The sequence below is a fragment of the Papilio polytes genome, unplaced genomic scaffold, assembly GCF_000836215.1.
Source record: "Papilio polytes unplaced genomic scaffold, Ppol_1.0 DF824135.1, whole genome shotgun sequence".
Lineage (NCBI taxonomy): Eukaryota > Metazoa > Arthropoda > Insecta > Lepidoptera > Papilionidae > Papilio > Papilio polytes.
Window position 1 is genome coordinate 3,069,272 of NW_013525069.1, and position 22,236 is coordinate 3,091,507.

At 34.9% G+C, this 22,236-nt stretch overlaps 5 protein-coding genes across 6 annotated transcripts in view; 1 reads left to right on the forward strand and 4 right to left on the reverse strand.

Moving 5' to 3' along the window:
• The window catches only part of LOC106099202 (solute carrier family 12 member 6), a 199,242-nt gene that overhangs the window by 123,988 nt on the left and 53,018 nt on the right, over positions 1-22,236 (forward strand). The window lies entirely within an intron of this gene.
• LOC106099209 (trypsin, alkaline C-like) lies at positions 1,704-3,835 on the reverse strand. Its single transcript, XM_013277676.1, has 4 exons — positions 3,781-3,835; positions 2,677-2,845; positions 2,342-2,597; positions 1,704-2,000 (listed from the first exon to the last, which is right to left on the reverse strand). The coding sequence occupies exons 1-4, from the start codon at positions 3,827-3,829 to the stop codon at positions 1,704-1,706; spliced, it is 771 nt and encodes a 256-aa protein (XP_013133130.1). The 5' UTR covers positions 3,830-3,835.
• On the reverse strand, positions 5,888-8,326 carry LOC106099206 (trypsin, alkaline C-like). Its single transcript, XM_013277673.1, has 4 exons — positions 8,218-8,326; positions 6,878-7,046; positions 6,548-6,803; positions 5,888-6,216 (listed from the first exon to the last, which is right to left on the reverse strand). Exons 1-4 carry the CDS (start codon positions 8,264-8,266, stop codon positions 5,920-5,922), a joined length of 771 nt encoding a protein of 256 aa, XP_013133127.1. The 5' UTR covers positions 8,267-8,326; the 3' UTR covers positions 5,888-5,919.
• Positions 10,771-12,066, reverse strand: LOC106099207 (trypsin, alkaline C-like). The gene is made up of 4 exons (XM_013277674.1): positions 11,977-12,066; positions 11,711-11,879; positions 11,380-11,635; positions 10,771-11,102 (listed from the first exon to the last, which is right to left on the reverse strand). Exons 1-4 carry the CDS (start codon positions 12,023-12,025, stop codon positions 10,806-10,808), a joined length of 771 nt encoding a protein of 256 aa, XP_013133128.1. The 5' UTR covers positions 12,026-12,066; the 3' UTR covers positions 10,771-10,805.
• Positions 13,973-16,117, reverse strand: LOC106099211 (trypsin, alkaline C-like). The gene is made up of 4 exons (XM_013277677.1): positions 16,069-16,117; positions 14,845-15,013; positions 14,506-14,761; positions 13,973-14,269 (listed from the first exon to the last, which is right to left on the reverse strand). Exons 1-4 carry the CDS (start codon positions 16,115-16,117, stop codon positions 13,973-13,975), a joined length of 771 nt encoding a protein of 256 aa, XP_013133131.1.

Here is a 22,236-nt window from a genome sequence, read left to right on the forward strand (position 1 = left end):
ACGTGCCTGCAAACAAATAGAGCTTAAAGAGTTTAATAGAGTTTAAAACTTACAGCAATGAGCAGCAGTTAAAATCGATCTATTATTTGAGATGATTCCACGACAACTTTCACGGTGGTACGAGCCACTCCATGAGTACAACAAGGTAGCACCGTATGGATATTAGGAAATAGTGGTTATCGATCCACCAACAATCCTTTGAGGATTCCTGGGAACAGCTGCAATATAAAACAATGTAAAAAATTAAGTGTTTTAATTTACTTGATTGTTAGATTTACAATAAGAAGTAACTTACTGGTATATTTTACTAATAATTAATAGTTTTATTCTCACCTGCCACTACAGCTAAACCCAGAGCCAACAACAACAGAGCGGTCTGCAAGTCTGCAAAAGTTCCCATTTTTAGTGGACTCGTCGTAGAAACGAGGAGGCGTTTGTCACTCTCTGAGTGTAGCTTACGGCCAGCATCCACCTATATGCCCCCATCTCGAACCCTTCTATAGAAGCCTCCAAAGATCTCCAAAAATGTATACGTTTTATTCTTTCTTTGTCCAAGCCTTTCATGGCGCAGTACTTAAGAAGGCAGACCCGCAAACGTATTTTGATGTTGCGCCAGCATAAAATTTTTCGCATTTTCTTTAAATGCACACGTGCTCCTTCGATACATGTTTTGATTTCTTGGTCGCTTTCCCAATATTCACTTGGCCATGTACCCAAGTATTTATATTTGCGCACTCTCTTCAACTTTTGGCCGTTCACTGTTATGCAGTCCTCAGCACTAGACGCAGATGATAACATAGAAATATTAAATTATGGGAGTAATGACAGCAGCCACTTCTAAAAGTTTAAGTTACAAAAGTATTCATTACCGTTTTGCCTCCCCAATCAGTATATAGATGCCACAACTACGAGTAAAACGAATGTCGCTGATAACGCAACGCATTTGAAGTTTGACCGAACGATACTCCAATAAGTAAGGGCGTTAAATATTAGCATTAGAGCATGCGCACACCTGAAACTATCGCACAACTGTTTAGTCTCGCTTTGATTCCTTTGAGCTTATATGGAGGTGCGCACACTACTTGATTTTTAGTTGTGCAACTAAACAGTTAAATTGGCTGCGAAATAATCGATAATTACACAACAGTTGTGCGATAGTTTAGTCAAAGGTGTGCACTCGCTCTAAGTATTCTTTTGCATCGAATCTTACAATTAATGCTTTACTCAATCAAGGTTCCTTCATCCAGGGTGAATTCTTAAGCCAAAAACACTCATTATACATTATGTAACTAGCTTTCATTTCGTCAGCCCGAGATCAAAGAAAAAAATAAGGTAGCTGCTATAATATGTTAAGGCAACAGACATGTGCGTCGTCCGTCGATGATTAGGTCTAGGAAGTAGGAGGGGTTAGCTACCATTATTATAATCCTCTTTGAGATATGATTTTATATTTAATTTACGTTGTAGAATCCCCTAGGCAGAGGCAGGTGGCCACCCACGTGCGTCCCACCGCTAAATAATTATTAAAATAAAACAAAACATGTAGCAATTTTCAGCTAGACAGTTGTGTCGAGTTATTTGGTAAGAAATGTTTTCAATAATTATTAAACCTAATCAAACGGTTTAAAACATTCTGAGTACTTAAAGGTTGCTATCGAAACAATGATGGTTAATAATGTTTCAAGTCCGTTTATTTAAATAAATTAAGAATTAGACTGGATCCAAGAAGTGTAACGGGAGACACGAGCATTAACACCGGGGAAGTTAGCACGAGCACATTCGTGTCCCCAGGAGCATATACCAACGACGACGCCGTTGTGGATGAGAGGGCCGCCAGAGTCGCCTTGGCACTGGTCGCGACCGCCGACACCGAGCCAGCCGGAGCACAACATGTTGGCAGTAACTGATAATCCTCTAGCAGCGTAATTGTTTCTGCAGGTGTTCTGATTGACAGTCCAGACTTGCACGTGGCGCAGCTGCTCAGAGCTTGGTCCTCTGTACTGTAACCAAAACAGTGAGGTTATAAGTATAAATCAATCGGTGTTTTACAATTTTTCGAAAACGACGAAACGCGGAATTGCATTCACTTCACGCCTGTTTTCTGTGTGATCGTGGTATTGCACCGGGCGAGCTGGCCAATTCGTGCGAAGATGTTAAAGCGGGCTCTACCACTAACAGTGGTAGAGCCCGCTTATATGTAGTATAGTACTATAATAGTTTAATGAATAGTAGAGTGTGAAATGTTTGTTTGTAATCTCACTCTGAGGTGATTCTTTATAGAATCAACTCTCTTTTCCAAGTTATGTGTATCAAATTTATTGTTATTAACAATACTACTTACAGAAGTAGCGCCCCATCCGATAGCCCAAACAACTTGGTTGTCTGCAAGGTTGTAATTGGAGCCTGCAATCCTTCCAGCGCGCACATTGTTATTGAAGCCAAAGTTGGAAGAGGATCTCAAGATGGCAACATCGTTGTCTTGAGTGCGAGAGTTGTAGCTGGGGTGTCTTATGATTGAGTTAGTGTTGTGCACGACACCACCGCTATTAGCATTGGTGGAACCGACACGGATGCGCCACATACTCGCTGAATCCCCACTGTAATAAAAATTCCGTTATTGTATTCCAACCTAAGACTTGAATAATTCGTCTTTGTTCATAACTATTTTATACTTACATGAAACAGTGAGCAGCAGATAGAATAGATCTATTGTTCAAGATAGTTCCACCGCACGCTTGCCTGAAGGTCGAGCCACCCCGTGAGTACAATAAAGCAGCGCCATATGGGTACTGACCAATATTCGTTACTGATCCACCAACAATTCTTTGCGGATTCCTGGGGCCAGCTACAACGATTAAATAACTTCATGTATAACTCAGTCTTAGCAAGTACATGCTTATAAGTTATTTAATTATTTTTTTATATAGACAAAGTTAATTGTTTGTTTTCTTGTATAACCGACTGGATATTCCCGTGCGATTTCATCCGCATGATATTATAAAAACTTTATTTTATTGTTTACATTTGTGACTATCTCAATTGCAAATTTCAAAATTACTGTTACCATAATAACCTTGCTTTCTTAATGTTGGCAGCAACTTATGGTCTCTTTCCCACTTTAGGGTTTTTATCCAAAATATTTACCCCCTTAGTTTAATGGCGTGAAAATATTTAGCCTAAAGCGTGAGGTAAGTATGCTTTAACTGCTGACATCTTAGGCAACAAAGAAGTGTGTGTTAACGCTTTATTATAATACATATATGTTTAATTGCAAACTTAAAAGCAAAATGTTAACCTTAGTTAAGAAGAATCATTTCCATTTTAATTATAATTTTATATTATGTAACATTTACATTATAATTTTACACAAATAAAAGTCATAAAACTATCCTACACTCCACTACGACACTCTATATATGTTATATTGTAAATTGTAACCAGCGCACCCGCGGACAAACCAATTATATGGTTTTTGCGGGGCAATACTTGTGCATATTTTTTATTTGTTTTTATGTAAAATTTTCAATAAATAAATAATAAACATTAAAGTTAATGCTATAATATTACCAATTTAGGGAAGCATTCTTCTGCAGTAGGCCACTTCACAATTTTTACTACTAAGTACTAATTACCATCTACTTCAGGGATCAAATATTAGGGGTTTTGTAATATGAGGATACTAATGACGACGTGAGTTCTTAGAAACTCTCTGTATTTGAAAAATGAAGATTATAGAATTTTAAGTACTTATGAAGACAAATGTATCATATCTTTTCTTACCTGCCACCACAGCTAGGCCTACAGCCAACAGCAGGACACTCACACGCATTGTAGGGCTATGAGTAACTTGGTACCATAATGTTGTTTGTCCTTATATTTATAATAGGTGTCAGTGGTATAATTTTAGATACGGACAGATAAAAATAATCCAAAGATAAATCTTTTTAAACAAACAGATATAGTAATCAATCATTAATCAATCATTAAATCAATCCTTTTAAAAACAAATCATTAAAGGTGATGACATTGTTTTTAAAAGGAATGTAGATTTGGGATTCCTTCACCAATTGTTATACAAATAAATAACTTAAACTACGGGATTATGTTAACTTTTTTATATGGTAGTTACATGAATTTGCCAAAGAAGCGAAGCGTCCGCTGCCCTTAAACATCCGAAATTGCTGATGCGTTGCCTACCCTTTATCGACGGAGAAGACGCTAATGAAGAGAATATTTCTCTTTTCTATGCGTCTCCTCCCCCATCAAAACCATCATCTCTTCCTTTTAAGAATAATATGGGAAAGGTAAGAGTGAAATTGGGTCTCCGCACATTACTTTACGATTACCTCATAATGTTAAAAGGTAAGAAACTAACAAGCAACCACCTTATTTAAAAAAAATAGCAAATTGGCTCTCCATAGACTTCAAAAATAAGTTTAAATAATGCCAGAGGCTGTTGCTTAGCCCACTTCTAATGAACAAAGAAGGAGATCTACAGAAAGAGGATACAAATCCTTCCAATACGTCTCTACTCCCGCTAAAGCCACTTATCCTTCTCATTCTTTACTAATAAGAAATTAATTGGGCAGGGAAAATAGATTCACGTAATCGTGTTAAAATTGTCACTATTATTTAACCTGTAATTTTATAGTTCGATACTATAAGGATTTGAACGTATGAATCTTTGTTTCTAAGCATGTCCAAAAGTTCTTAATATGTTTAGATGCAATTCGACACAGATTTAGAACATAGTCATTGTCATAAGGTTTTTTGTTTATTCCGAGCACACGAAGTCGCGGAGAAAACCTAGTTCATTCTCAAAATAAACCGTGATACTAATGCTAACGATATGAAATTGGCGTTTTTAATTGTATGTTATTATTGCTTTGACAGTCTAGATATTTGATCTCCCATCGCCTGATGTAAAAAATAAACTTCAGTAGGTTTAGCTAGATTTTTAAAGAAATCTACTGAAACCTCTATAATAGAGTTAGGTAACATATTTTTATTCAGCCCTAAATACTGGACGTCATAAATCATTTTCCTTATCATGTCATTAAAATATTCTTAACAGTGATAACGATTATGAAGCTATAGACAACTACAACAAATTAATATACATGTATGAACATCAGTACCAGTATCATGTATCAGTTCTGCATTGCAACGCATTGTTAAATATTTTTTTTTTTCTCTTCAATTGTCTTTCTTGTTTTTGATTGTTAATAGTTAGTTTTCTTTTCTCTCGTTTGTATTTTTTTTGTTCAAGTGAATTGTATTATGTTGTAATGTGTTTTGGAACAGATTAAATGTTTATTATTATTATTGTGTTGTTCCACATATATCTTTATTTCTTATTCTCTGTATAAGTAATACATTTTACAAGATTTGTATAAAAATAAAATTAAACATCTTACATTAAAAATAGAGCACCACCGGCTGCGGAATCCGATGACTCAAGCAACCAGTGGTCAGGGCTGCAGAAACAGGAACCTCCTCACTATGCGTGCGGTTTCTAAAATAACCGCCTTTTGGATCGGGCCCTTAATCCAACTGTCTAGCGAGAGCTTCTTGAGGTGTTGGTCGAAGCTCTTCGCTATTAGCCCGTGTACCGAAACGACTATCGGAATAATGGTAGTCGATTTCATAGGCCACATGGCGGTAATCTCGTGAGCCAAATCCAAATATTTTAATAGTAAATTATTATTAATGCATAACTCCGAAAAACAATACCCAGTCAGACGAGTAAAACATAATTCATTCTTTTCAAATTCACCGCTTACATTTAAAAAATCATTGAAACCATTTAAAAATATCTTATAATTCTTAAAGAACTAAATACATTTACTGAAGTGAATTCTTATTTATGAATAAAAATAAAACGTTCTTTGGCATTTCAATTCAATTTATTAAAAAAAATTATGCATTAGACTGGATCCAAGAAGTGTATCGCGAAACACGAGCATTAACACCAGGGAAAAACGCAAGAGCGCATTCGTGTCCCCAGGAGCATACACCGACGATAACGTTATTGTGGATGAGTGGGCCGCCAGAGTCGCCTTGGCACTGGTCACGACCGCCGACATCGAGCCATCCAGAGCACAACATGTTGTCGGTTATAGCGGAATTTCTAGTTGCATACCGCTGCCTGCAAGTGTTCTGGTTGACAGTCCACACTTGTACGTGGCGCAGCTGCTCCGAACTTTGACCCCGGAACTATTAACAAGATAATCTTTCATGAATTCAAAGTAGTTAATATACTAAAATAAGCCTAAATAATTCTGAAATGAGGGCCCACTGTCGTGGAATTTTTTTTTTATTTTTAATAAAAAAATAGTAAAGAATTTTTGCCACAAAATCGATAATTTACTTTTGCTACTTTTTTTTTGCTTTACAAGTGCTTCCAGAATAGACTAAAAATCAAGTCGAACTACACCTAGGAAGCTATCCTACAGGTTGTTAAATCAATAAGACCTTTTATGTTGGTTTGTCATGGTAAAAATTTTCCAGACGCAACTATGTCATAGTTCAACTGGTTCATACTTACAGCAATAGCACCCCATCCGATAGCCCAAACGGGTGTGTTGTCACCAAGGTTATAGTTAGATCCTGCAATACTTCCAGCGCGCACATTGTTGTTAAATGCAAAATTAGAAGAAGATCGCAGTATAGCAATATCGTTGTCCAGATTGCGAGAGTTGTAGTTAGGATGCATTATGATTCTATTAGTGTTGTGGACGACACCGCCACTGTTGGCGTTGGTGGATCCAACACGGATGCGCCACTGATTAGCAGAATCGCGCCTGCAAACAGAGTTTAGTATTCAAGTGTACCGCAAGTCCGCTAATCTTACACACAAGTTGTATCTAAAACTTACCATACACAATGACCAGCAGTTAAAATGGATCTATTATTTAAGATGGTTCCACCACAACTTTGACGGTGGTTCGAACCTCCCCACGAGTACAACAAGGCAGCACCGTATGGATATTGCGAAATAGTGGTTACTGATCCTCCAACAATCCTTTGCTGATTTCTGGGAACAGCTGCAATATAAAACAATATAATTAATTAACTGTTTTCCTTTACTCGATTTTTGAATTTAAAATAAAAAAACAAAACCGACTTCCAAACAAAATACACTGAAAACAAAATATTCTCAAAAAAACAGTACACTAAAAAGTAACGAAATAATCCCTTGAAAATAGTAAACCTCCCTTATTGTAATACCTCAATTATTATTATAATACTTTGATGTCGGTGTCAGTCGAGGTATGCAGTGATATTTATACGTAAGGGTATCCACATTTTTAATATAACAATTGACAATTTTACGTATAGTAACGTTTAAGTAATGAATCTACATACATTGACTGACACCGACTTCAAAGTAATAATAATTGTACAATATAGACATAACAGCTACAATAAGGGAGGTTTACTATTTTCAAGGAATTATTTCGTTACTTTTTAGTGTACTGTTTTTTTTTTGAGAATATTTTGTTTTTAGTGTATTTTGTTTGAAAGTCGGTTTTCCTTTTTTAAGTTTATTTACTTCTCTATTTTTAGTGAATCTAAACATCGCAGTATGATAATCACTAGCTTTCAAACAAAGAGTTATCTAAATCGATTACATAAGAAATAAGTGCCGCGCGCCGCTGTTGCCCGTGAGTTTTAATATTTTGATAACTTCTAGAATCTTTGACAGAATTACATACTGTAAAAGGCAATTATGATCTACATTTAATACTCTATCGTGAAAACATATTTATTTGTATAAGGATTCATACCAAATAAGAATAAAAGCGTTTTTAATGAAGTCGATTGCATTTATTTGACGGTTTTTGCGAAACAAACGGTTATTGTGCGACAACCTTAAAAGATAGATATATGCTATCGCGGACTTTTATATAGCTAATTAAATGAGCTACAATTATTTCATACATCATTTTTATGTAGATCTTATAGTTTAGGCTACGTAAGCCAAGAAAGCAAACTTTGTTACTACGTCGTAGTATAAGACTCTAAAAATCAAACATTACCTTTCGGATAAAAAAAGAATTATCAAAATCGGTCCACTAGCGGTGGAGTTATGCCGTAAGACACATAAAAAACAATAAAAAAAAACATATAGACGAATTGAGTACCTCCTTCTTTTGGGAAGTCGGTCAATAAGAATCACTTATAATTTACTAATATTTTTTAGTTTATTCTCACCTGCCACTACAGCCAACCCCAGGGCCAATAACAACAGAGTGGTGCGCATTTTCTAGCTTTTGCAAACTATTTACAAAACTAACGAACGATGCTCATATTTATACACAAAACGATGTCACCAAATTATAAGATATGATATATATAGACAACATAATCACTCTGATTAAGTGCTATCAAAGTCATCCGTGAATATCTTTATCAGGGCGAGCGAAAAGAGACCTGTACAGTCCCATAATGTTTGTAGACTTTTCTAAGAAACTATTACTATTTAAAAGGGCTTCATAATAAATTCTATGTTGGACTAAAAACACGAATTTATTCCAATGTTCTAACATCATCTGTTAGTAAATTATAAAACCATTAAGATGTATGTAGAAATATTTTTTAAATTATATTTCACAATTTGTGATTGTGACAAAGTTAAAGTTGACAATTTTTCCTTTGCGATAAATCTTACATTCTTACGATCTTAATTTTACAACCTTGGATGGATCTTTTTTTATTAAGAGCGCGCGCACACCTTTAGCCAAACTATCGCTCAACTGATTAGTCGCCTTTTGATTACTATGAGCTCATATGGCTGTGCACACTACTCGATTTTTAATTGTGCAACTAAACAGTTGAATCGGTTGCGTAACAATCAATAGAACAACAGTCAACAGTGGTGCGGTAGTTTAGTCAAAAGTGTGCGCCCGCTCTAAGTATTATTTTGCATGTAACCTTATTATTAATGCTGTTCTCATTCCAGGGTGAACTCGTAATCCAGACACACTCAGCACGATTATGTAACTAGCTTTCCCCTCTTTTGCGTCCACCCGCGATTAAAAAAAATAGTTAGGTAGCGGCTATAATATGTTTAGGTAACAGGTATATGCGTCCCCAGCCCTTGGCTAGATCAAGGAAGTAGGAGGGGGGTAGCTTCCATTATAATTGTATTATTTGAAGTATAGTTTTTTTATCTATTTTACGTTTTTGGATTCCCTAGACAAGGATAGTTGATCACCCTCCTACGCCCCACTCCTAGAGAATTATTAAAATAAACTTTTTAATAAAAAAAACAAAACCGACTTCCAAACAAAATACACTAAACACAAAATATTCTCAAAAAAAACAGTACACTAAAAAGTAACGAAATAATTCCTTGAAAATAGTAAACCTCCCTTATTGTAGTTCTTATGTCTATATTGTACAATTATTATTACTTTGATGTCGGTGTCAGCCTAGGTATGCAGTGATATTTATACGTAAGGGTTTCCACATTTTTACTATAACAATTAACAATTGTAAGTACGAGTATAGTAACGTTTAAGTAATGAATCTGTAGTGTTCGAATCCCACTTCAACACTACAAATCTACATTGACATTGCAGTATGATAATCACTAGCTTTCAAACAAAGAATGAGTTATCTAAATCGATTATAAAAGAAATTAAGTAAAGATCTAATACATCGTTGCGATCATTCACTCATAATTCTGTACAGCCGCGCGCCGCTGTTGCCCGTGAGTTTTAATATTTTAATAACTTCTAGAATTTTGGTCAGAATTACATACTACAGAAGGCAATTATGATCTACATTTAATACTCTATCGTGAAAACATATTTATTTGGATAAGGATTCATACCAAATAAGAAAAAAAGCGTTTTAAGGAAGTCGATTGCATTTATTTGACTGTTTTCGCGAAACAAACGGTTATTGTGCGACAACCTTAAGAGATAGATATATGCTATCACGGACTTTTATATAGCTTATTATATGAGCTACAATTCTTGCATACAACATTTTTATGTAGATCTTTTAGTTTAAGCTACGTAAGCCAAGAAAGAAAACTTTGTTACAAGTTGGTATATTTTTCTGCGACTCGTAATTTGCTATTTATGATATCTCCTAAACTATTGATCGTAATTTTATAGTTCCCAGGGGCATTTATAATCTACATTAAATTCTCTTGATGATAGACACAATTATTTGGATAAGGATTCATACCGAACACCAGTAAAAGCGTTGAAAGTGGGGTGTAGATTTCGAGCGATATTTTAATGAAAAAAGTGGTTATTGTGCGACAACCTTAATAGATAGACATATGCCATCGCGCACTTTTATTTAGCAAATTTAATGTGCTACAATTTTTCATACATCATTTTTATGTAAGTCTTATAGTTTAGGCTACGTAAGCAGAGAAAGCAAAAATTACCCTAAATTTCGTCGTGCGATTTTGAGCTAAACTATTTAACTACGTCGTAGTCTTAGACCCCAAAAATCAAACAAAAAATGGGAACCACCTGCAAGCATTACCTTTCGGATAAAAAAAGAATTATCAAAATCGGTCCATTAGCGGCGGAGTTATGCCGTAACACACATAAAAAAAATAAAAAAAAATATATCGACGAACTGAGTACCTCCTTCTTTTGGGAAGTCGGTCAAAAATAGAACAAAACGTACAGCAAATTCCAAATAGACAGGCAAGAAATGTTTTCAATAATTATTAAACCCTATATTTGATAGGGTTTAATAAATTCTGAATCCTTTAAGGTTTCAATCGAATCAAAACTATTTTTTAATGTTTCAAGTTCGTTTATTTAAATAAATTAAGCATTAGACTGGATCCAAGAAGTGTAACGGGAGACACGAGCATTAACACCAGGGAAGTTAGCAAGAGCGCACTCGTGTCCCCAGGAGCATACACCGACAACAACATTGTTGTGGATGAGAGGACCGCCAGAGTCGCCTTGGCACTGGTCGCGACCGCCGACACCGAGCCATCCGGAGCACAACATGTTGTTAGTAACACTCAAGCCTCTTGAAGCGTAATTATTTCTGCATGTGTTCTGGTTGATAGTCCATACTTGCACGTGGCGCAACTGCTCTGAGCCTGGTCCTTTGTACTGTAGTAAAATCAACGTTAGTATTTTAGTAATCTATAGTTTTAAGGTACTGCGCTTTTTCTAGAATTTCACTGTATAATCATTTAAAACAATTGGCATGAATCTAAAGTTATTCACTCTAAAGGTATTCTATAAAAACTATGGAGTTAACTTCATTACTTACAAATTTAGTAGTAAAATACTTAGTGTAAATTCGGCTTTAACTATGATTTTCGTTTTTCTAAACACGATTTTTTTTTTTTAAATGAAAAATGATTATTTATTTAGTATTACTTACAGAAGTGGCGCCCCATCCGATAGCCCAAACTACTTGGTTGTCAGCAAGGTTGTAGTTGGATCCGGCAATACTCCCAGCGCGCACATTGTTGTTGAAACCCCAGGTGGAAGAAGCTCGCAGAAGAGCAATGTCGTTGTCCTGAGTGCGAGAGTTGTAGTTGGGGTGCATGATGATTCTGTTAGTGTTGTGAACGTTGCCGCCGCTGTTGGCGTTAGTGGATCCAACACGAATGCGCCACATGTTAGCTGAGTCGCGGCTGCAAATAAAAGAAATTAGTAATTGCTTTGAAAAAATATTCTTAGACCTCTCATTTCTGTAAGAATTCACTTACAAGAAACAGTGAGCAGCAGACAATATAGATCTGTTGTTCAAGATAGTTCCACCGCACGCTTGTCTGAAGTTTGATCCACCCCATGAGTACAGCAAGGCGGCACCGAAGGGATAACGTGAAATAGTAGTTGTCGATCCACCAACAATCCTTTGAGGGTTCCTGGGGACACCTGTAACAACAACAAAATAAATTTTTATTCTGTTTCTCAATTTTTAATATGAAATTTGTAGTTTCTCCAGTAATCCAACTTTCTAATTTTTTCTCACCTGCCACTACAGCAAAGCCGAGGGCCAACAGCAACAGTGCGATGCGCATCCTTGTGCTTTTGAAAATTATTTACAAAACTGAAAAATGACTCTCATATATATACACAAGACGATGTCACTAAATTGTATGATATGATATAAATAGACAACATAATCGCTGTAATAAATTGATATGAAAATCATCTGTCTTTTTTTTATTTGTTTTACAATTCATATCTATTATAAATTACACATTGATTTACTTTATATGAATCACCATCAAACCAATTTGTTCGTTTTGTAAATCGATGTATGTTATTTTGGTCAATTTATTCTCGAGAGTCTTGGAGAACTCCATTGCCGTGACATTTAGTGTTAATAGGTCTCGTTAATATTATAAATGGGAAAGTTTAAATGGATGGATGGATAGATGTTTGTAACCTAAACTCCTGAAATGATTTCAATGATATTTTGCATAGATAGAGAGGAAAGTCTGGAATAAGCCCATGGGCTACTTTGTTCAGTACTAGTCATCTATATAGTCAACACTTTTCCTTTTTTCCACAAAACAGAGACTCCAATATTAATTACAAGTGTCATGACAGTTAATCTTACGGTGACACCTGAAAGCATGATCTATTTACAAAAATCTGAATATTCATCCATAGGTCTAGGAATATTCCTATCAAAAATAGGAGTGTCTGTATTCACTAGTAAAAAATCCTATTTCGTGAACATGATGTCTTTGCGTAGCTGATAAAAAAAAAGGTTTTAAAAATGTTCGTCTGTATGTCAATATCCGAAACCGATGGGCCAATTTTAGCAGGACAATGATGTGACGGTAGCTGAAGCTCGCGGAAATATTGTAAGATATTTTTCAATTCTGTACTAACAAAATCATGAGCGACCGCTAGTGTGAAAAGAAATACATACTTACACATATTAGGATTTGTATTTAAATATTCATCAGTGAAGTTAATGTAAGCGCCAAAAGAAAGGAAAAAACACGTATAGAACACTTACCTACTTAATTATGACTTTCCACTTCTATGTATCTAGATAGATATTAAATTATTTTAAGTAAGAATGAAACTTAAAACAGTCACAACATGTGACAACATGATCAAGAAGGGAGTGATAATCAAGAAGACGACGACAAAAACCTGATGCTTCGGATCTACAAGAGGAGAACAAGGAGGAAAGATATTGATAAGAACGACTTGTCACGTTTTAGTTAATTCATACATCGTAATCGATATCATACAAATTAGTATTGTAAATTAATACTCTCTGTTATTATGTGGCATGTGCCACTGCATGGCATGTGCCATTGCATGGCATGTGCCATTGGCGACTACTGACGCCTTCTACCGTTTGCTGCTTACTTCGAAATCGTACCTTGAGGATGTACGTATTTTAATTATGAAGCGGTAAAATATATGACTATTATCTTTCTATTTTATGAAATTGTTTGGACTTTATCACCTTTTATCTAATTGAATACAGCACTAATTTTCTGTTCATTTAACAAAATCGGAGTATCTGTATGTAATATCGAAAAAAAATCCGATTTCGCGGAGATAATGTTTATACGCTGCTGATAACGAAAATAGGATTGAAACAACTGTGTCTGTTTGTTTGTCGGCTAGCACGACGCGTTTGTTTCAAGTTATCTTCGAGATTAATCATAGCTGACAATTATTTAATGATAGCAACTAGAGAAATCCAGATGGATTGATGTATAAAGAGGATCCTGCCACGTCTTTATCTTAAAGTCTCAATAACATCCCTCATTAACATCTATGTACATGCTGACAAACCCGTGATTACGAATACTAATACTTTATATAGAATTAGAAAAAACATAAAGATTTTTATAATTTATGCCTGTTGTTTATTGAGTTCATTTAGTTATGCTTAAAATCGGCCAAATTGAAAAATTGCTGAATTATTGGAGAGCAACGACGAATAGAATGAAAGATACGCTCTATGTTTCAAAACAATTTATTTAACCAAATTACGCATTAGATTGGATCCAAGAGGTGTAGCGTGAGACACGAGCATTGACACCAGGGAAGTTAGGGAGAGCACATTCGTGTCCCCAGGAGCATACACCGACGACAACATTGTTGTGGATGAGAGGGCCGCCAGAGTCGCCTTGGCACTGGTCGCGACCGCCGACACCGAGCCAGCCAGAGCACAACATGTTGTTTGTAATCGTCAATCCTCTGGCAGCGTAATTATTTCTGCATGTGTTCTGGTTGATAGTCCAGATTTGCACGTGGCGAAGCTGTTCAGAGCTTTGTCCCTTGTACTGAAACCAAATCAAGTTAATGTTTCAACAATCAAATCACTTAGTTTTAAAACAAAAGCAAGGAATAGACTGTAACTGTATTGGAATAACCTTCTACAAAGCGTGGTCATTTCAGACAGAATACATTTGTTGTAGCTTATTATAAGATTTCAGTTTTGCTGTTTATTTTACTGTTTGAAAAGATAATTTAATATACTTTACCTCATTATAATTCAAAGAATTATGGTCATACTTACAGCAATAGCGCCCCATCCGATGGCCCACACAACTTGGTTGTAGCCAAGGTTATAATTAGATCCTGCAATACTGGCAGCGCGCACATTGTTGTTGAATCCGAAGTTAGAAGAGGCTCGGAGAATAGCAACATCGTGGTCCTGAGTGCGAAAGTTGTAGTTGGGATGCATGATGATTCTGTTAGTGTTGTGAACGGTACCGCCGCTGTTAGCGTTAGTGGATCCAACACGGATGCGCCACTGGTTTGCAGTGTTGCGGCTGCCAATTAAAGATACAGTAATAAGCATTTAAATATTTTTTTTATAATGTAATGAAGTTTCTATATGTAGGTGTATACTTACAAGAAACAATGAGCAGCAGATAAGACGGATCTGTTGTTTAAAATGGTTCCTCCGCAACTTTGCCAGTAGCTCGAACCACCCCATGAGAACAGCATTGCAGCAGCATAGGGATATTGTGAGATAGTTGTTGTCGATCCACCAACAATCCTTTGAGGATTCCTGGGGATCGCTGCAATGAGAAAAAACAAGTTTTACAAATGCTATTTGCTTCAGTAAAATAAATTAAGAGAGGGCATATTTTCTGAAAATGTGTTGTAACGTTATGTATTTAAAGGCCTGTAGTAGATCTACCAAAGTTTAATGTTAGACATGGAGTCTTCTGATAACATTCTAGGGTCCATAGATATACTGTGATCTCATAAGAATTTCGAGACACATTGTTCAAATATTTATTTATCATAAATTATTTTATCTATAATTACATAAAAGCAAATAACGTAAAATCCACAAATCCATATCTTGAATTAAATAATCCAATTATATACTATCTATGAATTACTGGCCCCATAATCTTTATGTAACAAATGTGCCGGGATGAATGGACAGATTTAATTAGTTTTTAAACAAGCGCGTAATTGATATTACAAATTACAAATGAAAAAAAATGATGGCTATGACCATTCGTTGCATGGCAATGATCTAGACCAGGTCTTGGGATGGTCTAGACATCAACTATTGATATGGTCGCTATGGACATGGCTACTCTTTCCATCTATCTCCTAGTTAGCCTCCGTCACAACACCAATCACACAAACATAGAAAAATCCATTAATAAAAATAAAAAGCGTGTTGCAAACTGTGGTAAGCAGTAAATGCTTAACGCCTTTCTTCTGTACCTCCCGGTCTTTCTTCTGTAAGGACGGCTTGTAAGGCAACAGATGTTATTGTTGAGGGCAGTTTTAACACTGGTATTAAGAACCGTTCTCTAATTACTAGATATCAAAATTCTGGAATTTTGCTAGTTTTCAAATATTTTCCGATTACGTGGATAAACTTAGTCCAGAGGCCCAACTTTAGTCCCTTTTCCTTCCCATTCTTTTGCTCTCCTTAGAATAGGATGGAAGGGAACGCGAATTTAATGATGGAGGAGACGCTTATGGACAGCGGTCGCTTCGCCATTTTGGCGAATTTAAGTGATCGCTTGCTCGTTTGCCACCTTATGATATAACAAAGAAACTGAGCTCTAAACGTTTTAATTTCTATGTTTAAAAATGTATCTCTCACCCGCTGCGACAGCCAGGCTTAGGGCCAACAACAACAAGGTGATGCGCATTGTCGTTGTTCCGAAAACTCTTTACAACACTAGCGAATGATGCTCATATTTATATAGAAATCGATGTCATCAAATTGTAAGATACGACATATTGACAAAATGTAATCGCAATGATAAAATAATATTAAAATCATCTGTAAATGTATCTATTAGAGCCCCCGCGGACTACAGACTTTTTATCGACCGATCATTGTTGGTTAGTTCGCCGTTTATTGATGAGTGGAGGTGCGTACATTACTGCGATTTATTTTTATATAATCAAAAAGGAGGTGATGACTGAGATGAAGTATGATAGTATGTGGATGACAAAAACCTGTTGCGTCGACCTTACGGTAATAGAATAAGGAGGAAGATGATGACGGATTTGCTTTGACACATTGATGCTGGGTTTCTGACGTTTCCATCTATTTTATCATTACCCAGTGATTCATTAGTGTTACGTTAACCTATGTTTCAACAAAATACAACTCAAGTTACCTAGTTTAGAACCGCATTAAAAAATTTTATCGTACCTTAAACACTATCAAATGGTTAAAAGTTCGGGAACCGGCTTGAAACAAAATATCGGCCGAAAATTCTTTAGCCTGCGGAAGCTCTTAATATTTCACAGATATAATACACGGACAGATACACATAGATGATGAGATATGCGTTGATTCAATTATTTAAACTAGAATGAAAGAGATGACAAAAACTTATACAAATAATAATGATTTTCTACAATGAAAACCGTACACTTATTGCTTCAATTAGTTTCGGTACGGATTTTTAAGATTTACATTTCCTATTATTCTTTTGCGTGGAATTAAAAAACTGAGTAAGAGTTTCTTCCTTCCACATTCTTTCATACGTTACGAATTTATAATATTTGTAGGAAAAGAGTCTTAATAATGACAGAAATATAAATAATTTCTATTTCAACCATCAAAAAATGAGTTCATCATCTTTCATATCAAATTCGGTTGTCAATTTAACGTCCCAATTGTAGAAATAAATGCTTTGAAAATGTTGAATTCTATAAAAAATTGTAATGCATAGTTAAAATGTATATTTACAGTTAAACATTTATTGTCAATTTTCACTCTATTGTAGAAATACAAGCTGTATCAGCGTGAATGATGCCCCCAAAGCCTGAGCTTTATATTGAGGGAGAAGATTTTACAGCAGCTCCTACGAGTAACTAAATATGCCAAGCACAGTTTATTAAAATCGGATTAATCATCCTGTATTTAAAAATTTTGTAACTTCAAACTGATTATAAAAAAAAAACCGTTTTTCAAACTGACAAAAGAAATTGTATTTCATGCGTAATCAGTATTCGCAATACGGTATATTATGTAGATACATAGTAATACTTTCCAATTTACTCATAGATTCGTTCGTTTGCGGCGGTATCAGTTTTTTGAAAAACCGTATTAGCTACTGCGAAAAAAAAATTAATTCTTCAGTTATATCCCACTCACATAATTTCATAAACCTTAATATTGTGCAGTCCTTTACTCCAACCTTACTTAGCAGAAATAAATTGATTTTAAATATTAATATTAAATTAAACTAGTGATCATCTTAAATATTTTTAGGGCTGATGACATTTTAAATCATAATCTACTACCTGTAATTGACACAACATAATTATCTTCTGTAAATTATCTCATGTTTTTTTTCTAATTGATAAAAGCCGTAATTACCCATGATAATATGTTGATATAATATTAATTGTGATAATTGAATTATTAATTATCTAAAACGAACTCATTCAAGATCGTCACCTAAAGGAATAGGTACAAGTATTAAATTTTGTAAAAATACTACGCATTTTGTTTTTATTCGATTCTTTTATTGGAGTTCTTTCATCGACACATTTAAAGGCTAGGTGTTCGAATGTACGAACTCTAATAATCCTTTCCTTATCGCTTATTTTTCACTGATCGATGTATTTTTTTACTTTGACGTTCCTACAGGAGCACTCATCGAACACAGATTTCTCTCTTTTTTCGCCCTTTCAATTTTATGTCACTTCTCTACTCTATATTGCCGCAAATATTATAACCAACCAAGACCAAGTGGTCAACGACGCCCATTGACATCCGCAACACCAGAGGAACTACAGATGCGTTGCCGGCCTTTCAGGAAATTGTAGGCTCGCTTCTTAAAGGACCCTAAGTCGTATTGGTTTGGAAATACCGCCGAGGACAGACCGTTCCACAACGCGGCTGTGCGGGGCAGAAAGTTCCGCGATAACCGCAGAGTTGTGGAATGCCAAATGCCAATTGCCAACAAAAGTTAAAAACTGGCAAATGAAATAACTGTTTCTGTTAATTAATTATATCAATAACCCGACTACATCCCTATAATGCTAGGCTATGTACTTAAAATCATTTAGCCTACTAGAAGTCAATATCGAATTGACCTTTGCACAGTCAAGTGCATTATAAACACATTTACAGAAATAAAAAGATATGTATTCGCTTTCGGTTTCAAATATGTTACATAAAAACACAATCCGTTTGTGCGTTTCCGAAAACCAAATCATGCACAAATAGTTTAAAGGAAACCCTATAAAGGTTCTAAAGATATTGCAAATCTGTACTAATATTATAAAGAGGAAAGATTTGTATTTTTGTATGTATTGAAATAACTCAAAAACTACCAACAACAATCCTATATTTATTCTTGGAAGTTTGGTTTATGTAAAAATCAAGGGAATAAAATTTAAATGAATTCTAAAATGTTTCATTATTAGTCCAAATATTCTAATCAATAAATAATCCGTTCACGTACTTAATGATAATGTTAATTCGTCTGTGTGCTACCAACTAATCAATTTATCAAATAATCAATTTGGCCTTGTCAGTGTTCATAAATTATGATAAACCACATTCTGATACCTTTATAATGAAATTTTCTATAATGTAACCTAATACTTTTTGGTAATTACTCCCAGAATCACACAATGTAGTCTTAGGAACGAATAAGTCGCGGAGCCACATTGCTTCTCTTTTTGGATCCATGAGAAATCATTCATCGGTTTGTCGCCATGTTACTACGCTGGCGGTCGGAACAAGCAAGTCCCAATCTAGCATTTTATGATTTGAATTTTACACCAGCGGGACTTAACGTTACCTAGATTGCCATAATTTGTGAGGGACGGTGGACTGAAAAAAAATATCTGTCGTTAGATAGAGAGACTGGCCACACTGCAATGTGTTTTCGATTTTCAAGTTACATAAGCATATTTATCTGAAACTTTTAAAGTAATGAAAGCAATTAATTAATATTTACGAATAAAAAATTCTTTCGACTTTCCTTAGGTAGGATCGTGGTAAGCGCTAGCTTGTGAAAACAAAAAATGACTGTTATCATATACTTATTATACTTAGGGTGGGTTGCACCATATCGTCGGTTATCGTTAAAGTTAAAATTATTTGTAACGGTAAGAAGCTTAAAATTTGCTAAGGATGAGTTACATTAACTAACTATAAACCTTAACCAGCGCATTCCCGATGGTTATGTCTATGTATGTTCATGATATTCGCTGCACCAGTTTTACGCTGGTCAAAATGACGTCATATTTGACGCTAATCATAACCGCCCTTGGGCGTTACCTTTCGTGTTAGTTCGGTAGTGTCAACTGTCACAAGTTCTTATCTTCAAAAGTACAAATAAGGTAATAATAAACGGAAAAAGAAAATCTCTACTATTATCCTAGACGCAATCCAGAAGATTAATGTCTAATAAAAAAGAAAAGTAAGAAAGTCAAAGCTTAATATTTTTTTTCTCATTAAATTGAGTTAAAAAAACATGGATATAATAATGACTTTATTAATCATGTAATTACAATGAATGATTCAATATATATTGTTTTTAAATTTATTACAAACTAATTATTCCGAAAACGGTTTATCGAAACATTACAATATTTATCAGTAGAATGATAAAGCCTTGATAGTGCTTGGGTTATTCAACAATGTAATTATTAAAAAAAATAAGCCTAACAATTATATAGATGGATAGTATTTAACAAAACCAAATTAACTCAGGAATTCTATAGTTCAAATAAGAATACATATAAGGTAGACAGTTTTTTTTTTCTTTACCAGAAAAACTTTTTCCTTACCTTCTTTTGGGAAGTCGGTAACAAATATGAGAATCTCCCATCCGAGGATTAATTAAATTTATTGGTTGCTCTCTTTAATTTTCTTATCGTATAATCACTTCTAACAAGCTTTGCGTGGAAAACCCAAATTTACCTTAATTCTGCAAATGGTATGAGTAATACAACTTAAAACACTAAAATGTCACTGTTACTTTCATTTTCTCTTATTTTCATATTCTAACGGTCTCCTCTCTATAGGATTATTTATTGAAAAAGATTTTGTTGTTCGTTTACTTCGCCCTATAGGACGAACATCTTATAAGAATTACGTACAATAAACTAGCTTTCTCCCACGACTTCTGTGTGGAATAAAAAAAACTGAATATGACTCTTAACTATTCCGGTATTCCAAATAGCACTTTAACCAGATGCGTTACACTGCCGAAGTAGTTACGTGGTAAAGAACATTGATACATGTCTACATTACATCCAAAATTTTAGTTAATTTAAATTCCATTATTCTTTTAACCAAGGATAGGTAAATCACCTTACATTCGGTAATATTACGTAATATTCCACCTTCGCCTAAATAATAGCAACTAATGATTATAGAATTAGGCAAACAAATGTGATAATTTTATTACGAAGGTAAATAAAACATGCGAAATAATAATGCAATGGTTGTGCGATAAAAACATTGCTATTTTTATTTGTAAGTAAAGCTTCAAAGCTGTTATTAAGAACATATTTGCAGGATCACATCACATTACACATTCTAAAAGTACTAGCTTTCGCCTATAACTCCGTCAGCGTGGAATTTAAAAAAATAGTGTAAGTAGCCTATGTGTTCTTCCAGACTATCCTCGATGTCTATGCGAAATTTTATCGAGATCCGTTCAGTCGTTTAGGATACAAACTCTAACAAACATCCATCCATCTAAACTTTCGCATTTATAATATTAGTAAGAAGTAAAATAAGATCTTTGATGTAAATTGAAAAAGATTTTTGTCTGAACTGAATGGTAATACGAGTATAACTAAATAAATTTTAGTAAACTAAATAATTTATATTTAGGGTGCGTATTGCGGCCTACGCCAAAACTGCCCTTAAGATTAACAACTATACTTGTAAGTTAAACATTAAGATATAGGGCAATTCCCTTAATTTATTGAGAAATAAAATTTCCTTTTTTCTTGTTTATAATTTTTTTCAAGAAAAGTTTCTATTTTCCAAGCAAAAAAGTTATTTAAACACAATTGTCTTTAAATTTGAACTTTGAAATACTGTTATCGTATTAAGATTTATGGCACAACTAACATTGTAAAAATACGTAACTACCTCGTGATAGTAACCTAAAATAATTTGAAAACTACTATATGATATAACATTTATTATTTATGGAGTTCATACTACTACTAGAGCGTCGGTGGCTCAGTGGTTTAAGCACTTGACTTGTAATCTACAGGTCTTGGGTTCGAATCCCGCCGCCATGTACCAATGTGATTTTCAATTTTTCGAATTTTCATATGTACATAATTTACCCGACGTTCTTACGGTGAAGGAAAACATCGTGATGCAACCTGCACATATCAGCGAAGAAATTCAAAGATATGTGTGAAGTCAACCAACCCGCACTTGGCCAGCGTGGTTGACTATGGCCTTGTCACCCTAACTTTAGGGTGGGCTCCGAGCCCCTCGGTGGGGACGTATAGTGAGCTGGTGATGATGATGATAATGACTACTACTAACTTTCGCCCGCGATTCCGTTCCCGTGGAATTAAAAATACAAAGTGTTCTTTCAGACAATCCCGTACCAGTCAAATTTCATCGATATCCGTTCAGCAGTTTAGAAACTCTAATAAACATCCATCCCTCTAAACTTAGTAAGATTTATGTAAAAGGAATAAACACGTTTACATAATTATATACTATACTGTAACAAGATAAATTAAGACTACTCGCGCCATCGTATGCCGAGTAGTAAAATCGTGCATGCGGCGCCATAATGCATTGATGCAACTG

Bases quoted from the DNA above. Each gene is read 5' to 3' on its own strand.
- LOC106099211 (XM_013277677.1), bottom strand. From the start codon at position 16,117: ATGCGCATCACCTTGTTGTTGTTGGCCCTAAGCCTGGCTGTCGCAGCG. The intron at 15,014-16,068 runs GTGAGAGATACA...TTCTCATTGCAG, and splicing joins AAGCCTGGCTGTCGCAGCGG to CGATCCCCAGGAATCCTCAA. The intron at 14,270-14,505 runs GTAAGTATGACC...ATTTGGTTTCAG, and splicing joins TCGGATGGGGCGCTATTGCT to TACAAGGGACAAAGCTCTGA.
- LOC106099206 (XM_013277673.1), bottom strand. From the start codon at position 8,266: ATGCGCACCACTCTGTTGTTATTGGCCCTGGGGTTGGCTGTAGTGGCA. The intron at 7,047-8,217 runs GTGAGAATAAAC...TTTATATTGCAG, and splicing joins GGGGTTGGCTGTAGTGGCAG to CTGTTCCCAGAAATCAGCAA. The intron at 6,217-6,547 runs GTAAGTATGAAC...TCTTGTTAATAG, and splicing joins TCGGATGGGGTGCTATTGCT to TTCCGGGGTCAAAGTTCGGA.
- LOC106099209 (XM_013277676.1), bottom strand. From the start codon at position 3,829: ATGCGTGTGAGTGTCCTGCTGTTGGCTGTAGGCCTAGCTGTGGTGGCA. The intron at 2,846-3,780 runs GTAAGAAAAGAT...TAATCGTTGTAG, and splicing joins AGGCCTAGCTGTGGTGGCAG to CTGGCCCCAGGAATCCGCAA. The intron at 2,598-2,676 runs GTAAGTATAAAA...TTTTTATTACAG, and splicing joins TCTGCTGCTCACTGTTTCAT to TGGGGATTCAGCGAGTATGT.
- LOC106099207 (XM_013277674.1), bottom strand. From the start codon at position 12,025: ATGCGCATCGCACTGTTGCTGTTGGCCCTCGGCTTTGCTGTAGTGGCA. The intron at 11,880-11,976 runs GTGAGAAAAAAT...TTGTTGTTACAG, and splicing joins CGGCTTTGCTGTAGTGGCAG to GTGTCCCCAGGAACCCTCAA. The intron at 11,636-11,710 runs GTAAGTGAATTC...TTTTATTTGCAG, and splicing joins TCTGCTGCTCACTGTTTCTT to CCGCGACTCAGCTAACATGT.